The 18,395-nt window shown below is 47.8% G+C and overlaps 1 protein-coding gene across 3 annotated transcripts in view; it reads right to left on the bottom strand.

The window, feature by feature from the left end:
* Unkl (unk like zinc finger) overlaps positions 1 to 18,395 on the bottom strand; it is a 44,928-nt gene that overhangs the window by 19,706 nt on the left and 6,827 nt on the right. For all 3 annotated transcript variants that reach the window (XM_031350784.1, XM_031350785.1, XM_031350787.1), the window contains exons 3-9: positions 13,071 to 13,247; positions 12,316 to 12,449; positions 7,074 to 7,209; positions 5,287 to 5,404; positions 3,880 to 3,964; positions 2,623 to 2,705; positions 493 to 552 (exon numbers count right to left, since the gene is read on the bottom strand). In XM_031350784.1, coding sequence (XP_031206644.1) covers positions 493 to 552; positions 2,623 to 2,705; positions 3,880 to 3,964; positions 5,287 to 5,404; positions 7,074 to 7,209; positions 12,316 to 12,449; positions 13,071 to 13,247 — 793 coding nt within the window. The remainder of the gene's footprint in view (positions 1 to 492; positions 553 to 2,622; positions 2,706 to 3,879; positions 3,965 to 5,286; positions 5,405 to 7,073; positions 7,210 to 12,315; positions 12,450 to 13,070; positions 13,248 to 18,395) is intronic.

The following is an 18,395-nucleotide window of genomic DNA, read 5'->3' as shown; positions in this document are numbered from 1 at the left end:
TGCAGCCGACTGAAGGACCTGTGTTTCCCAAGAAAATGGCTACAAGGCTTTGAAACACTGTTACAGTGACTGCAGCCAACTGAAGGACCTGTGTTTCCCAAGAAAATGGCTACAAGGCTTTGATTTTGTTTTCAAAGTAGGACACAATTTTTTGAGGGATACCAGAAGGTTTCTTTGTGTAGCCTCGGCTGTCCTGGAACTAGCTCTGTAGGCTAGCCTTGAAGTCACAGAGATCTGTCTGCCCCTGCCTCCCAAGTGCTGGGATTAAAGACGTGTGCCCCTGTCACCACCAGGCTTAAGTATTTTTAACAGAAAACAAAGGACATATGAATATAAGCAAAAGAAAAAAAATAATTACAGAACAAGTAGGTACTGGGACCAGGGGCTTAGCTCAGCAGTAGAGTGTGGATATGGAAAGGCCTAATAGAAAGCCATGCTATGTTGTCCAGTCGCACAGCCCGGCCTGGCCCAGCCCGCGCCCCAGAACTGTACCTGCTTGCTGTCCTCAGCAGCTTTCTGGGTTCCTTCAGAGGGGGAATCTTTCCGTTTGGCCTGCAATAGAAGGACTGCTCAGGTTAGAAAGGCAGGAGACATCTTCTGAAAACACACAAGCCTACACTTTGCTTAGAATGGTATGCTGTAATCCCATTACAAAGGAGACTGAAGCAGGAAGATCATGAGTTTGAGGTCAATCTAGGCCATATAAATAAGACCTCGTCTCAAAAACTAAAACAAAAACAATAACTAACAACCCCACAAAAGAAAACACTGAGAAAGTGTTTACACTGTTCCTGCCCACTGGTACCCAAAGTCCTTCCCACACTTGGACCACGCAGGAATGACAGTCCTTTGCACATGTACAAGAGCCAAGGAGTTACTCAATAAAAAGGCCTGGGCACGTGCAGGTCTCTTGCTTGACCCAAACAGCACTGAGGCTGACTAGGTACTGTGTGGGTGCTGCCCAAGGGGGGTTGTATGGTTTGACGAGGTTTGGCCCCCATAGATTCATGTTTGAATGCATGGCAAAGGGAGTGATACTATTAGGAGATGTGGCCTTGTTGGAGGAAGTGTATCACTGTGTAGGAGGGCTTTGAGGTCTGCTATGCTCAGGTTACGCACAGTATGGCACCTGGTCTCCTACTGGCTGCCAGCACCGTATCTGCCTGCACACTGCCATGCTCCCACCGTGATAATGGACTGAACCCCTGAACCTGTAAGCCAGCTAGCTCCAATTGAATGTTGTCCTTTGGAGCACTGCCTTGATCATGGCGTCTGTTCACAGCAATGAAGCCCTAACTAAGACAGGCCCAGCCGTGCCTTCTTGACAGAGAAGAGCTCCCAGCATCTCAAGTGGCCCTGTGACAGTTTTGTGACAATTCTAAGTGGCAAGAAGAGGGTATACAGAGTGCCTGCAGGGTTCCAGGCCCAAAACAGGAAGGAATGTAAAGATGATGGGTCCATAGGTGATCCTCCACCGCTCACTCAGAGAGAGGGACCTTCAGGACACCTCACTGACACCAGTGGCAGAGCATCAGAGACTGGGGCCTCTGAGCTCAGAGCAGCAAAGGACACATACGGAGCCTGCCCTATCAGCCACAGAGCACCGTCAGGCAGAAGGGCCAAAGAACAAAAGTGACTAAACCCCAGACCACAAAGAGCCACCTCCAGAGCCTCACTCAGGGGCCACCCAACAAAGTGCAGCGACACCTGTGACTGCATGAGCTAAGCAGAGTGGCTCTGTTCAACAAATTCAGGGATATCTCCTTTTTCCCTGTCTTTTTTTATCGTTTGTTTTTGTTTTGTTTTTTTTTTTTTAAGACAGGGTTTCTGCAACTTACTCTGTAAACCAGGCTGGCCACAAACTTAGAGATCTCCTATCTCTGCTTCCTGAGTGCTGGGCATAAACCACCACTGCCCAGCAACTTCAGGACTATGTCAATGTCACTCAAACAGTTTAGGACCAAACGCTATTTTAAATCCATTTTTGAACATCCTGTCCCTGTATTGGGATTGCTCCTGAGGGACTTACTCTCGTGGCTGACTCTGGCACGAGAACAGGAAGTGATTTCATTTTTTTTGTTGTTGTTGTTGTTTTTTTTTCGAGACAGGGTTTCTCTGTGTAGCCCTGGCTGTCCCGGAACTCACTCTGTAGACCAGGCTGGCCTCGAACTCAGAAATCCGCCTACCTCTGCCTCCCAAGTGCTGGGATTAAAGGCATGCGCCACCACCGCCCGGCAGGAAGTGATTTCTAAGTCAGAGAACTATCCATCCTTGTCACACCCATCAGATACAGGATGCCTCTCACCTAAAGCATGGGAGTGTTGAGCAACACAGACTGTGGATGCTGCATCAGATACTATCTGTTGATGACCTCCAACTGCCTAGCACTGACAGCCCAAGAGATCTGCAAAGATGAGGGAGGCACGGCACTGGACACAGCTAAAAGCCAAATCCCGTGAGACGCATGTCCTGCTCCAGCCCAGGCAAGAATATGGCCAGGACTTTTCTAGACTCTTTGAGAAGGAATCACAACTCCACATGTAGACTTCTTTCAGCCACATCACTGAATGTCACCCCATGCCTGCCCCCTCAGTGTGACTGATCCAAGCAGAGTCCACTTACACTTCCAGGCTGGATGCTATAAGCTGAGGTGCTGTTAGAACTGAGATCACGGCAGCTCCATTCATTCACCATACCCAGGTTCTCTGCCAAGAAAAAAAGAGTAGCTGGCACTGAGGGGCTTCCAGCTGGCCCACAGGACAGGTGGAGAGTACTAGTTGATGTTGTAACCACTTCCCTTGTTCTAGATGGCAGGCCAGCCCACACAGAGCCATGTAATTAAAAGAAAAATTCTTCTTAGGGGCTGGAGGGGTGGCTCATTGGTTAGGAGCATTTGCTGTTCTTACAGAGGACCAGGGCTCCCAGAACTCACATGGTAACTCACAACCATTTGTAACTCTCTAGTTCTAGCAGGCACCTGGCATACAAGTATCGCACATACACAAATGCAAACAAAACACTCATATGCATAAAAGCAGTAAGTCTGTCTTAAGATGTGTATATTCTGTGTGAGTGTGTGTGTGGGGGGGTGTGTGTATGTGAGTACAGGTGCTCCCCTTGAGAGTGCATTCGATTCCCTAATGGTTGTGGGCCTCCTGATGTGGGTGCCAGGAGTTCAGCTCGATTGTGCAAGAGCAATGCATGCTCTTACCCACTGAGCCATCTCTCCAGCCCGGATGCAATCATTTTTAACGTGCATACATGTTAACAACAACACGTCAAGTGTGAACAGAAACCGCTGCCATTCCAACTGGAACAGAGATTGAAGTCTGAGCTTGCACCTCCTTTATAACCACCAGAGCCTGGACTCCAGAGCTGGGGGAGCAGCTTCATAGAATCAATTACAAGCCTATGTGACAATTAGTGACCCGTAGGGTCTGAGGTGGTTGGCCAAGCCCAACTAGGGATCTTGGCACCTCCAGCTACAGGGATAAGAAAGTCACTCCACAAAGCCACTGACACTCAAGTCCCACCAGGATAGCAGCTCAGGGCAAAGCAGGTGAACAGGTGAATGACAACAGATCTGTGTCCCAGGAGGCAGGTCTGGTCTGTCCCAGGTACAAAGGGCAGGACAGGTTCAGCCAAGTGGCATGAGCCCTCCCCTCTCCCTGCCCCCACCCCAGCCATCTCAATGGGCATTACATACATTATTCCCAGACATGCCTAGTCCCAGGTCACAGTGTTGAGCCACCACTCTTTCCTCATCCTCAAAGATGGGTCTGGATGAGCTAAAACTCAGTGAGACTGTGGAGCCGCTGACCGAGATCCTTGGCCACAGGGTGGATGAGCTGGCCCCCTGGTTCAAGACTGACTACTTACTCTCCATGTGTGCAAAGGCACAGAAAGGGCCCCGAGGGCAGTAGCCAGTTTGGCGCATATCGTTGCATTTTGTAGATTTGTAGATCTAGGAAAGCAGACAAAACATGGAGGCTTAGTGATCTGTTTTCTGTGAGGAACACAGAAGCAGACAGACTGAGTCGACACTTCCCAGCTGCGGAACAAGTACGCAGGGTCTCCAGAGGTTCATGGAAGGCCTGGTTCTCAGCATCAGAGGATGGTGGAATGTTGGCAAGGCAGGGCCTAGTGCAAGACCCCTGTACCTATGAGAAATGCTCATGACCGTGGATGGGAACCTCCAAATCTTTGAGCTACACAGCTCCCTTCTTTCTCCTGACAGAAGGACGGCCGCTAGATGCTAGAGGAGGTCCTAAAAACCCTCCTCTCTACAAAACGTATTGGTCAGAGCCAAGCCTGTCTGCCCGAACAGAGCCAAGCCTGTCTGTCCGACCTCAGGCAAAGACTACCTGACACTCTGGAAAAGGTGATACAAGCACCTATCTTACGACCAGACTGTCCACTCCTTCACTCACAGTACCATACTCACCATGGGGACCTGGGAACGAACAGAAAAGACTTTGGCACCAGGAACGGCACCTCTGGGGCCAACATTCCCCAGATACCAAAACAATACCAGCCACTCCAGAGGCTTAGGGAGGGCGTGGCAACAGCCCCCTGCACCAGCTCACTTATGCCTGCATACAGCCCATGTCCTTCAGCTCCTAGCCTAGCCCTACTACCTGCAGACTTAGACGCCCAAGCACAGTTTGTTTGCTTATTCGTTCTTTCTATTGATTAATTTAGGGATTCACTTTACATCCCGGTCACAGCCCCCTTCAAACATCTCCTCCCCCTGCTTATTCATTTTAATTCAAATCTGAATGAATTCTGCTTGGTGACTGGGCAGCCAAGGAGAACACATCAGGACTGGGCCAAATACCTATCTAGAATATTGCACAGGACAGACAGCCCTTCCCATCCATGTGGAACTCATCATCCATGAGGATTCACTAGTGAGAGTCTGTTGCTCAGGAACGGGCAGTTCATCTCACACAGCACTCAGGGCGGAGCTGTGAACTGTATCCATCAGCTGCACCTCAGTACTGAAAACAGGGCAGCCAGTGCCGGGGGGTGGGGAGGTGGGGGGGGTGGGGGGGACTCTCTAGTAACGACTGTCCCTTCCTGGATATACTCCCTGTCTGGGAGAGGGAAGTGCTGTTCTCACGTCATGGGGCCCTTCCTGCCTCTCTGCTCCCACCCCACTTCCCCACTCCTCCAAGGCTGATTTAATACGTCTCACAGCATGTGGCCCTTCCAGTGAGGATCCCACATACAACCAGCCCCTCTTGAGCTGCCAGTAGTCCAGTCTGGGCCCTGACCAATGCCTACCTCAGGATGGAACTGCTGCTCTGTGCGGGAATGGCAGTACTGACAGCTGTCCCCACCGTCACACCGTGAGGGCTCCCCCCACTCATCACCATGCTTCACACTAGGACAGGGCGTAGACCTAGAACAGGAAGAGCATATACTATGTGCTCAGAATCTGGCTCCTAACAGAGGGCAGAAAGCAAGAGAACCCCCCTCAGGGGTGCGAAGGCGAACGGGGTGAACTTGAGCGTCTACTCCCCATAGACCCTTCTCCAGAGGAGTCACACCTCCCAGGGACAAGGAAGAGCAGGCTCAGGGACCCACAGTAGGGTGTGGGGTGAGGTGGCCCAGGACTCTGCCTTCTGCGGCCAAGTGGAATCTGAGATGTGATGGAGCTCTCCAGACTCCTAATCAGGTTAAGTGACCACACCCCACCCTCTTCCCATGCTTTCGGACAGCTTCACCGTCCGTTTGCGTTTATAGTAAAAATTCCCACTTCTGGAACTCATTTTTTTTTCTTTACCTGATTTTCTTTTTTCTGGGGGGGGGGGTGTTGTTTGTTTTTGTTATTAGAGACAGGGTTTCTCTGTGTAGCCTTGGCTGTCCTGGAACTCACTCCGTAGACCAGGCTGGCCTTGAACTCAGAACTCCACCTGCCTCTGCCTGGCTTCTTTACACAATTTTCCTCCATTTTACAACAATATCTGCTGGTCCTCTTAAGGCCAGGCAGCACTGGCAGTACCATTTACTTATATTATTGCTGGTTTTCTGTTCGGGTCTCTTGACCCTGAAGCTATTCAGAGAGCAGTGAAGTCACAAACCCACTATCTTTGCCTATCTGAGGAATGGTGTCCCTTAGGCACTCAAAGAGACATGGGATTACTACAAAAAGGAGAAAGTGCCCTGTGAAGAAAAGGGATAGGCTGTAAGGAAATCTGTGGGGACCGAGGATCTGGGCCACTGGGAGTGCAGACTGCAAGCCCAGAGGGGAGGCCAGCCATACAGAGAGGGGTGGCTAGAGCAGAGTAGATGATGCTTGGGAAGATGGGGGCCATCAGGCTGATGGGACTCCGACCCAGAGGCAGGTGAAAATCAGGAAGGTAAGGAGCTCAGCACCCCCAAAACTCTCAATCTCCAGGACATGGTGTCCTACTATCAGCCTGGAGGGTGAGCTCTACCTCACATCCCATAAAAGCCAAAGGTGCAATGACTGCTGCGTGGGGCACAGTCCTTACATGACAGGGGTGGTACACTGTACAAGGGTGGTGCCAGTGAAAACACACAAAGTGATGGGCAGGCCGGGGAGGAGTGTGCCCACCTGTAATCCCCATCACCTAACAGGGACGACAGTGGGAGGATCATGTGAGAACCACCAGGCCTGAGGGCAAAGTGACCTAGATCCCAGCCTTGCCCTCACTTGCCCCTACAACACATCAACAGACGTTCAAGCCTTCACTTTGTCTCTAACAAGCCAAGCTCTCTTAAGACACCTTCCTTGCCTGTGAGTGACACCACTGCTGAGCAGGGAATCCACAATGGGAGAACCTAAGATGAGCATCTCTAGGACAACTGCATGGAAAATGCTCCCCCCACCCCCAGCACAGGGTGCAAGGGTCACAGCAAAGAAGTGAAGAAGCCTCATGGCCTGAATCTGTCAGGCGAAGGGAGGCAGCAGGGGTTACAGAGCCACAGGGTCAGTGGCTACAACTAGATAGATATAGAGTATCTATCTAGAGCCAGTGTGGGCTTCTGACAGGAACACCTGGGAGACTGCTCAGGGTCTTCCTGTCTGTGGTCCCCGAGCCCACCTGTACTGGAACCTCCTGGGGTTCCGACGACGGTCTCTGCTGTTGTGGTAGTGTGGACAGGCATAGCCCTGGCGACATAGGCGTGGTGGCTTCGGACACTGCTCGGTCTTATAGCTGCCCAACACAAAGTTACTGTCTGGAAAACAGATGCAAAAAAAATCTGGCCTTAAACACTCAAAGTAACATTAGGCATAGTAGTACAAAGTACAGACAGCAACCCATCCATCACCATTGAGTAGGTAAGCAAACGTGGTTCATCCATGAGAAGGACCAGAGCTACTGTACTGTGGATGACCGTATGTACTGTGGATGACCGTATGTACTGTGGATGACCGTATGTACTGTGGATGACCGTAAAGATGCTGTACACAGTACGAGATGAGAGAAGCCCTGTTAACTGGGATAGGGTTCCTTTAGGAACTGGCTGGGAATAGAGCTCAGCTGCTAAAAGCTTGCCTAGTATGCACCAAGCTTGGGTTTAATCCCATTGTGACGTGGGCATGGTGGCACGTGCCGTAATCCCAACACTTGAGAGGTATAGACAGAAGTAACAGACACTCAAGTTTATTTAGTTACATGGCAAGTTCAAAACTATACTTGGTGAAATGAAATGTTGTCTCAAAAAGAAAAAAAAAAGTCTTATTAGTGTATGACCATATTAAAAACCACTGATAGACTGAGGTGATAGCTTAGTGGCTTTAAACACTTATTGGACAAGCATGAGGAGCAGAGATCAAATCCTCAGCATCCATGTAAATTCCAGATGGGCATGCAGCCTGCCCACAAATCTATCATGGAGAATGCAGATCCAGTGAGCTGTGGACAATTTAGAGACTCCATATCAATACATGAGGAGAGATCGGGCTACAGGCTGATGTCTGATGTCAGCTTCAGGCTCCCATACAACCCACAAGCATGCACACTCACCCACACACATACACACCCACAGGCATGCACACTCCCAGCCCCCACACAAATAAACAACCACAAAAATATAGAGCTTTTTTGAGAATATGCTTGTCCCCAGCTCATGCTCCCATTCTCAGTGGTGTCTTCTCTCTCTTTTTTTCCTTCAGTTTTTCAAGACAGGGTTTCTCTGTGTAGCCCTGACTGTCCTGGAACTCACTCTGTAGACCAGGCTGGCCTTGAACTCAGAAATCCACCTGCCTCTGCCTCCCGAATACTGGGATTAAAGGCATATACCACCACTGTCTGGCTGTCTTCTCTTTCTGTTGTTTCTATTACCATAAAAAAAACACCCAACCAACCTACTGAAATGTTGGCCCGATCTCCGTGGGCTTGGGTAGCAACGGGCCACTGCAGGCCTGCCCAGTGCATCAGGTGACTAGCTCTACTCTGAACTCTGTCAATAAGGCTGGGGTACACAGAACACAGGGGAAAGCTCTCATCTTCTCCTGTTTGCTGTGAGTACAGACCTGCTCTAAAAATACTTTTAGGTCAGTGAGATGTCTCAGCAGGTAGAAGCAGTTACTGTGCAAACCTGGCAACTCGAATTCAATCTCTGGAACTCACAATAGAAGAAAACTGATTCCCAAAAGTTGTCCTCTAGCCTCTACCCAAGCACTTTCATGCCCACTCCTACCTCTGATGATGATGACGACGGAGAAGAAATTCCTACTTTTTTTTTTTAAAGATTTATTTATTGTTATATGTAAGTACACTGTAGCTGCTTCAGACACACCAGAAGAAGGCGTCAGATCTCATTACGGATGGTTGTGAGCCACCATGTGGTTGCTGGGATTTGAACTCAGGACCTTCGGAAGAGGAGTCAGTGCTCTTAACTGCTGAGCCATCTCGCCAGCCCTTGTTTTGCTTTGTTTTTTTTTTTTGGTTTTTGGATTTTTGGAGACAGGGTTTCTCTGTGTAGCCCTGGCTGTCCTGGAACTCACTCTGTAGACCAGGCTGGTCTTAAACTCAGAAATCCACCTGCCTCTGCCTCCTAAGTGCTGGGATTAAAGGCATGCGCCACCACTGCCTGGTCCTACTTTTTTTTTTTAAAGACTTATTTATTTATTTTAAGTACATGAGTATACTGTAGCTGTCTTCAGACACACCAGAAGAGGGCATCAGATCACATTACAGATGGTTGTGAGCCACATGTGGTTGCTGGGAACTGAACTCAGGACCTCTGAAGAGCAGTCAGTGCTCTTAACTGCTAAGCCATCTCACCAGCCCCCGGAAATTCCTACTTTTAAAAATACTTAACATTAGCCAAGTGGTGGTGGCACACATCTTTTAATCCCAGAACTTGAGAGCCAGAGGAAGGCAGATCTGTAAGTTCAAAGTCAGGTTGGTTTACAGAGTGAGTTACAGGACAGCGAGGGCTACACAGAAAAAACCAGTCTGGGGGGGGGGGGGGGGGGGGGGAGTAATCTTAATATTTTTTAAAAAACAGGTTACACATAATCTAGGCTAGCTTCAAACTCAATCCCCTGTGCCTGCCTCCCCAGTGCATGTGAGCCACCATGCTCCTGCTCATGCTGCACTGAACTAAGCATGGACCTAAAGCGCAGATAAGCAGTCTAGCCCTGAGTCACACACATGCAGCTCTTTACTCTCTATTGTGAGGAGGGTCCCATTCATTGCTCAGACTGGCCTTAAACTTGGCTCTGTAGTTCAAGCTGGCCTAGAGTTTGCAATCCTGCTCAAACCCAGCCTCCTAAGATATAAGATTATAGGTATGAACTAACCAGATCCAGCTCAGTGTCTTTGTTAACTCTATGAAACAGTTTTAGTATGTAGCCTAGGCTGGTCCTGAGGTCATGATCACCCTGCATCAGCCTCCTGAGTGCTAGACTCACAAAGTGTGCTTTAACACACCCAGCTTTAAAATGGTTAACTTTGACAGACGTGTTGTGCATGCCTTTAATCCCAGCACTCAAGAGGCAGAGGCAGACAGATCTTTATGAGTTTGAGGCCAGCCTGGTCTACATGGTGAGTTCCAGGAAAGCCAGAGCTACATCATAAGACCCTACCTCAAAAAAAAGAACAACAAAATAACAACAACACTCCAACTTTGAGGCTGGCTGCGCTGGCTCACACTTTTAATTCCAGCACTGGAGAGGAAAAAAGTCTATCTCTGAGTTCAAGGTTCGTCTGGGCTACATAGTGAGACCCTTTGTCAAAAAAGGAAAACCCCAAACAAACAAAACCATGAGTAAAGATCTGAAACTCACTTCCTTTCTTTCTGTCCTGTTCAGCTAAGTCCTGATGAGTCAAATCTACCCTCCAGAGACATGGGGTCCTCACCTCTCACCCGTGGCAATGGATCAGATGCCCACTTAGTGAAAATAGAGGCTGCCCATGGGAGACTGCTGAACAGAGCAGGAGGGTGATAGACACACACAGAGCCAGACATGAGCCTGCTGCCACTCCGTCCTGTGCTTAATTATCACGCCCTGTCCCTGACTTTGGGTCTGGAACAGAGGGACTAGGAAGGTGGCATCCCTTCTCCTTTCCCAAAACCTACAGTGTTACAATAAGCCGCAACTTGTCAGCACCAAGCCAGGCAGGGCAATGAAGAGAATGTAGTGTGAGTGTCAGACAGCACAGTAAGACTGTCAGAAACAGCTCCATAGCCATGCTGTTAATGTATCTGGCTTCTGGCCCCTAGCTGGATTCATTTTATCCAATGAGAGAGGAAGACTGAAGGAAAACAATCCAAAGCTGGACTATCTGAAAGTCAGAAGCACTGCTTACAAACTAGAAAACCCAGAAGTCAGGCTGTGGTAGCAGGCATCTATGATCCCAGCACTCAGGAGGCAGAGGCAGGCAGAGTTTTGTGAGTCTATGGCCAGGTTAGTCTACACAGTGAGCTCCAGGATAGTCAGGGCTAAAGAGAAGCCCTGCCTCAGAAAAACTGAATAACAACAATGCTTTGTTATACATGAGGAAAAGGGATGGGTGCACATGACTACCCTTGAATATGGAATTTCCTTTCAGGGTGAAGAGAATGTTCTAGAATTAGGTAGCTCTGGTGGTTCATACTGTGAATGTACAGAATGTAACACTTTAAAATGCTCACTTTAAAAAGGTGAATTGCATGTGTATACACATCCTTGGGTGTACGTACAGGTGGGAGTTAGAGGTTGACATTAAGTGTCTTCCTTTAACATTCCTACCTTTTTTTTTTTTTTTGGTTTTTCGAGACAGGGTTTCTCTGTGTAGCCCTGGCTGTCCTGAAACTCACACTCTGTAGACCAAGCTGGCCTCAAACTCAGAAATCCACCTGCCTCTGCCTCCCAAGTGCTGGGAGTAAAGGCATGCGCCACCACCGCCCTGCTCTCCTACCTTATTTTTTTTTCACATTTATTATTTTGTATGTAGGAGCTTTTGCCTGCATGTATGTCTTTATACCATGTGTGTACTGGTGCCCATGGATACAGGACCGTTGTGAGCTGCCAGGTGAGTGCTGGCAATCATACCCGGTCCTCTTAAGAGCTATTTGCGCTCTAACTGCTGAGGCATTTCTCCAGTCCTTTGCATCTTACTTTTTGGAACCGAGTTTACCAATTGGCTAGACTGGTTAGACTGCAAACGTTCAGGATCCTCCTGCCTCCAACCCCCTAGTGCTTGAATCACAGGCCTGCACTGCAGCACCTGGCCTTTCTCAGGAATCCCCTGCATCCAGACTCAGATCCCTATGCTTGTAAAGTAAGCCCTGCACTCACCGAGCCACCTCCCCAGTCCCTAAAATGGTGACTTTTATGCATATTTTACCACAAAACATGACTCTTACTTTTCCCAACTATCATTCATGGAGCCTGCAGAGGATGTGGGTTTTGCAGTTCCAAGGTACAAGCCCAAAACCAGGCAAACATCTGACTGAAGTTCCAGACACATCGAAATCCAGGCTTATGTAGGTGGGTCTGCCTTTAATGGGGTAGGTGGCAGCAGACACCAGACAGCAAAGTCCTGGTACAGGGTGCCTGGAGTTTGCTGTGGGCCCTGAACACTTCCCTCAGTCCCACAACCCAACCAATACTACCTAACAAGACAGATATCAGGTGGTATGATGGGTCAGCACAGTCTGGGGCCAGATGGCTACGTTCAAATGCCACTTGGCCACCTGTTTCCTACATGGCTCACGGTTAACAGTGGGCTGAGGAACCTTGACTTGTCCATCTGTCCTCCTCCCTAGTTTAAGAACTCACAAATGGGGCAGGTACCAAGAGAGAAGACATAGCTCCCCCCTGCAGTACTGCAGCAACCCCAGGCTTACCTTGCCACCGTGGATCCTCACCAAGAATCTTCTCAATCATGGCCTGGCTGGCCAAGACCCCAGGCTGCAGATCAGGCACACCATCCCCTCCACTGAGCTGGCCATTCTGCAGGGCTTCCTGAGCCTGAAGCTCCCTGCAACCAACAGCAGAGTACAGCAGTTATAGCCTGACGGTTCCTGGAGGTAGGAAAGCCAGCAGAATCCATGGCTACAGAGCCTAGTTCTTGTCTGTCACCTCACCAACAAACACTACCGGAGGGTTTAGAGCCAGACCACAACAGCATTAGGCCCAGTAGCCTTGTTTTCGGACATCAGTTCTTTCACAAATTGCAACTGTAGAGCTGGTTCATTAGAAAAGAATTCCGCACCCCTTCTATTTTAGACAGAGTTGTTGTTGCCCTCCCGGCTGTCCTAGAGCTTGCTATGAAGACTGGGCTGTACTGGAACTTAAGAGATCTGCTTGCTTCTGCCTCCCAAGTACGGGGACTGAAGGTATACACACCACACTTGGCTTGCTTGCTCCCCTACATAAACCTACATAGCCTACATAAACTGGGTGTGGTGGCAAACTCTATAATCTTAGCACTCCAGAAGGAGTGGCAAGAGGAAAGAGAGTTTGAAGCCAGTGTGGGAAACACAGGAGATCTTGTCCCCAAACAGTAACCCAAGAAAATGGGCTCAGAAAGAGATGCTTTGAAACAATAATGCCGGAAGTAGCAGTGGGTGAGCTGGTCCCTAAGTAAGCGCCAACTCACCTGATGTCACACACAGGCGGCCGAAGGTCCAGGGGCCCGTGTGCAAAGGCACAGTGCAGCCCATTCTTCACACAGTGGCCCCGTGCATCTGTCTCGTGAATGCATGTGCCTGTCTTGTAGTAGCGCAGATGGTACTTGCGCTCCGTGTCCCCAGTCGTTCGATGCAGGTAAGGGCATCTGGGAGGCAGAGGGATGAACACACTGACTAGTTCTTGTGGTGGGCTTAGCCGACCCTGCGCTTCACCTGCCTACCACCGACAGCTGTGGAGTGGCTCCTTCTACACACCTGCACACCAAGGTGTGCTCTGACCAGAAATGATGCTACTCAGCAAGTACCTGTCCCCGACTCCACAACCCTCCCAGGGCACTCAGACCGAATCTGATGTACACAGCAGAAAAACACCACTTCCTGTCAAAGCGACAGTTTGTCTGCCTTCATCTCAGAATAATCCGCTTGCCAAAATGGCACACTCGGAGGCATGCGACCTTTCCATATTTTACACCATGCATTGCTACTGGTGCTAGTCAGTTTTTTGTTAACCTGACACAAGACAGGGTAATCAGGAACCAGGGAACCTCAATTAAGAAAATGCCTCTAGGACTGGAGAGATGGCTCAGCAGTTAAGAGCACTGACTGATCTTCCAGAGGTCCTGAGTTCAATTCCCAGCAACCACATGGTGGCTCACAGCCATCTGGAATGGGATCTGATGCCCTCTTCTGGTGTGTCTGGAGACAGCTACAGTGTACTCATATAAATACATATTTAAAAAAAAGAAAGAAAGAAAGAAAAGAAATGCTTCCATCTGACTGACCTCTAGACAAACCTGTGAGGCTTTTTTTTTCTTTCACTCACAATTGATATGAGAGGGTGTAGTTGGTGGTGCCAACTCTGAGCAGGTTTGGATCTTATAAAAACGCAAACTAAGTTAGATGGTGGTGGTGTATGCTTTTTTGTTTGTTTGGTTTTGGTTTCTTTCTTTCTTTCTTTCTTTCTTTCTTTCTTTCTTTCTTTCTTTCTTTCTTTCTTTTTTTCCGAGACAGGGTTTCTTTGTATAGCCCTGGCTGTCCTGGAGCTCACTCTGTAGACCAGGCTGGTCTCGAACTCAGAAATCCACCTGCACTCTGCCTCTCTAAGTGCTGGGATTAAAGGTGTGTGCCACCACTGCCTGGCTGTGGTGGTGTGTGCTTTTTTTTTTTTTTTAAGATTTATTTATTATTATACATAAGTACACTGTAGCTGTCTTCAGACAGCACCAGAAGAGGGCGTCAGATCCCATTACAGATGGTTTGAGCCACCATGTGGTTGCTGGGATTTGAACTCAGGACCTTTGGAAGAGCAGTTCTCAACTGCTAAGCTATCTCACCAGCCCCCTGGTGTGTGCTTTTAAAACTAGTGCTCTGGAGGCTGAGGCAGACAGATCTCTGAGTTAGAGGCCAGTCTGGTCCAGGACAGCCAGGTCTGAACAGAGAGACCTTGTATCAAACAAACCAACAGAAAAGAAAAAGAAAGCAAACTGAGCAAGCCACAGAGAATAAGATTGTAAGCAGAGTTTTCCTGGGAGGTCTGCTTCAGTTTCTGCTCAAGTTCCCTCAGTGAGGGACTGTGATGAAAGCGAGCCAAATAAATAAACCTTTCTCCTCCAAATTGCTTTGGGTCAGATGTTTTATCACAGAAAGAGAAAAGCAAACTAAGACATTATCCTTATTATCATTAATTGCTATACCAAAATCCATGACATCATATAACTTACAGGCTCTCTGGATACCAGGCTGGCTTCCAACTTCAGAGATCCGATCCGCCTGCCTCTGCCTCCCCAGTGCTGGGACTAAAGGAGCACGGCAGCACCTCCCGGCTTCTTTACTGACTTTTATTTTATTTAATCTTACTGTTGTTGAGGTAACTTTAAGTCAATGGTTTATTTATTTTCCCTGGAAGTACTGGGAATTGAACCCAGAACTGCATTCATACTAGACAAGTACTCTTAGCACTGAACTACAGCTCCTGCCCTCCTTTACTGATTTTAAAACAAAAGTATCTCCAAGAAAAGACATTTAATCTGATTATAAATAAGCATTAAAGGGCCAGCACACAGAGTCTGGAATGACGGAGGGAGATCTCACCGTCTCTAGGAGCTATACTACACAAGAAGCAATCAACTGCCAAAGCTGTGCCCATCTCTTCTCTCAAACTGAAACCGAAAGTTTTCTGCCTATTTTGTATTTTGAGACAGGTTGTATGTATCCCAGGCTGGCCTTGAATTCCAAATTTTACCTCTACCCCTTAAGCGCCAGAATTACAGATATACTCCAATATGTGCCAGTAGGCCTATTTTTCTTTTCCATTAAAATTTTTAAGTTTTTACTTTCTAAAAAATATTTTATTACATTGTTTATTTTCTGAATGTGTGTCCAACAACCTCAGGAGTCTGTTATTTCCAGGTCTTAATTCACAATGTTCTTTGGTGTCAGAACCTTTATCTAAGTCACTTCATCTGTTCTGAATTAAAAAAAATTTTTTTTTAGACAGGATTTCACTATGTAGATCTGGCTGGCTTTGAACTCAGAGATCTCCTGCCTCTGTCTCCTGAGTACTGGGATTAGACCACCACTCTCAGCCCTGAATAAAATTCTCAAATGTGCATTCTTGCCATGAACACAGGCCTTGTCCTCTTTCTATTCTGATGCTTTTCAGGAATGAGGAAAAGGAATGAGAAAAAGTCTTAGTAAATTACCAAGGCCACAGACCTAGTGAGGAACAGCCAAGGCTGGACCTGGGCAAAAAGGAAGAGATAGGGCAATGTCATGCCTCAATCATACAATGGACCCGAGACCATATACTCCAAGAAGAATCATAAGTGATCTAGAGAAACAGGAGAATGGAACAAAAGGCCTCATACTGTGTGTGTGTGTGTGTGTGTGTGCGCGCGCGCGCCTATGTATATGCATGTGTAAGTGTGTATGAGACAGATACTACAATACAAACAAGTCCTCAAACATAACGAATGACCTCGCCTCCACTCCGGCCCACATCTACCTGTGCTGTAGCCAGGGATGCCTCCACTCCAGCAGTCTTTCATTCCAACTGCTATCCCGTCAGAAAAGACGGGGACAGAAAAACATCACTCCAAAGGGATAGGGCTCTAGAGATGTCTCCACACTGTAGAGACAACTTAACCACCCTTATCCATCCTCCCAATTTTACATTGAAATTTATGTCCATTCCCATAAGGTTTCTCTGATCTGTGCTGAGGGGCACCTTGATTCTCTGCTCCAGGATCATTGCCATGGCAACCAGAGCACCGCCTGAGATTTCTCCCTAGGACAGTCGCACTCCCACTACCTGGCGCTCTTTTCTGCTTGGCCAGGCAGCCACTGCCCACTACTCCATGACCTCAAAGTTGAGCTTGGACCAAATGTAAAAGAACAGCCTCCATGACGGGCATGTTTTAGTCCCAGCACTTGGGAGTTAGAGGTTGCAGGCTCAAGGCCAACCTGATTTACATACTTAATTCAATGCAATTAATTTAATTCAAAAGCTCACTGTGGCTGGCTTTGTCATGTAGAGGTCATCTTCCAAAAGAGATCTTTAGGGATTACTTCACATAAAAACCCAGGGATATTTCCAGGGACATCCTGCAAGAGACTTCAGCTAGAAAGATGCAATTTACTAACAACTACGCATTTTTTTTTCCCCAGACAGGGTTTCTCTGTGTAGCCCTGGCTGTCCTGGAACTCACTCTGTAGACCAGGCTGGCCTCGAACTCAGAAATCCGCCTGCCTCGGCCTCCCAAGTGCTGGGCCACCACCACTGATGTCCCTGTCCTCCAAGCTGGCATCTTTCAGGAGCTTCTTCTGTCACCTCCTCTGCCCCCTGCTCCACTCTAAGGCAAGAGAGCTCTTGCTGAGCTCAGGGCCTAGAACCTGCAGCCTTGGAAGCACGTTTTACATGAGTCCCTTGCAAATCCCAGCTCAGTGCTCTGATTCTAATTCCATTAACCTGAGTATCCTGGAGCCACCAAAGAGCATGTTTTCTCCAAAGCCACAAGTGGCAGAACGCCTACATGTCGTTCTCTAGCCATCAGGGCTGCTCATGCTTTCATTCACGGCAAAAGTTTGCAGTAGTCACTCAAATTACAGGATTGAACCCAGATCTTTTGGAAGAGCAGTCAGTGCTTTCACATTATGTCTAGCTTTCACATAAGCCTTAGGCCTCACAAGTTTTCATTTTTATTTATTTTTTTGAGACAGGGTCTCACTATGTAGGCCTGCCTGCCCTGGACTTTGTTTTGTAAATCAGGCTGGCTTGAACTCAGAGATCTGCCTTCCTCTGGCTCCTGGGTGCTGGGATTAAAAATATGCACTATCACGATTGGTCTCCCACAAGTTTGTATATGAAACACTGTATAAGGGTCTTTCCATGCAGGCATTGAATGTAAGAACTGTGTTAACACATGCCATAGCCATCGAGACAAGACTTTGCTGCTCTAAGTCTTAGAATGGAAAACCAAGCTGGGTGGTGGTAGTCCACTTCTTTAATCCCAGCACTTGGGAGGCAGAGGCAGGCAGATCTCTGAATTTGAGGCCAGCCTGGTCTACAACAGGCAGGGCTACAAAGAGAAACCCTATCTTGAAAAACAAAACAAAACAAGAACAACAAAAAACAGAAAGAAAGAAAGAAAGGAAAAAAGAAAGAAGAAAGAGAAAGAGAGAAAGAAAGAAGAAAGAGAAAGAGAGAAAGAAAGAAAGAAGAGAAAGAGAAAGAGAGAAAGAAAGAAAGAAGAAAGAGAAAGAGAGAAAGAAAGGCTGTAGAGATGGCTCAGTGGTTAAGAGCACTGACTGCTCTTCCAAAAGATCTAGGTTCAATCCTCAGTACCTACATGGCAGCTCACAAGTTTTTTTGTTTTGTTTTGTTTTGTTTTCAAGACAGGGTTTCTCTGTGTAGCCCTGGCTGCCCTGGAACTCACTCTGTAGACCAAGCTGGCCTCGAACTCAGAAATCCTCCTGTCTCTGCCTCCCAAGTGCTGGGATTAAAGGCATGCACCATCACTGCCCAGCTTACAAGTGTTTTTAACTACAAAGTATCCAATATGCTTATACTGATATACACATAGGCAAAACACCAATTCACATGAAATAAAAAACAAATAAATTATTAGAAATTTTTTAAAATAAAATAAATCGTAGGAAAAGAGGAGAAAGAAGAGGAGGAAGAGGAGAAGGGGGATGAGGTGGAAGAACAGGGGGAGGAAGAAGAACAGGAGGAGGAAGAGGAGGAGGAAGAAGAAGAAGAAGAAGAAGAAGAAGAAGAAGAAGAAGAAGAAGAA

This window comes from Mastomys coucha, unplaced genomic scaffold (assembly GCF_008632895.1).
Source record: "Mastomys coucha isolate ucsf_1 unplaced genomic scaffold, UCSF_Mcou_1 pScaffold5, whole genome shotgun sequence".
In the NCBI taxonomy this organism is placed as follows: domain Eukaryota; kingdom Metazoa; phylum Chordata; class Mammalia; order Rodentia; family Muridae; genus Mastomys; species Mastomys coucha.
This window is presented reverse-complemented; position numbering and strand designations above follow the sequence as displayed.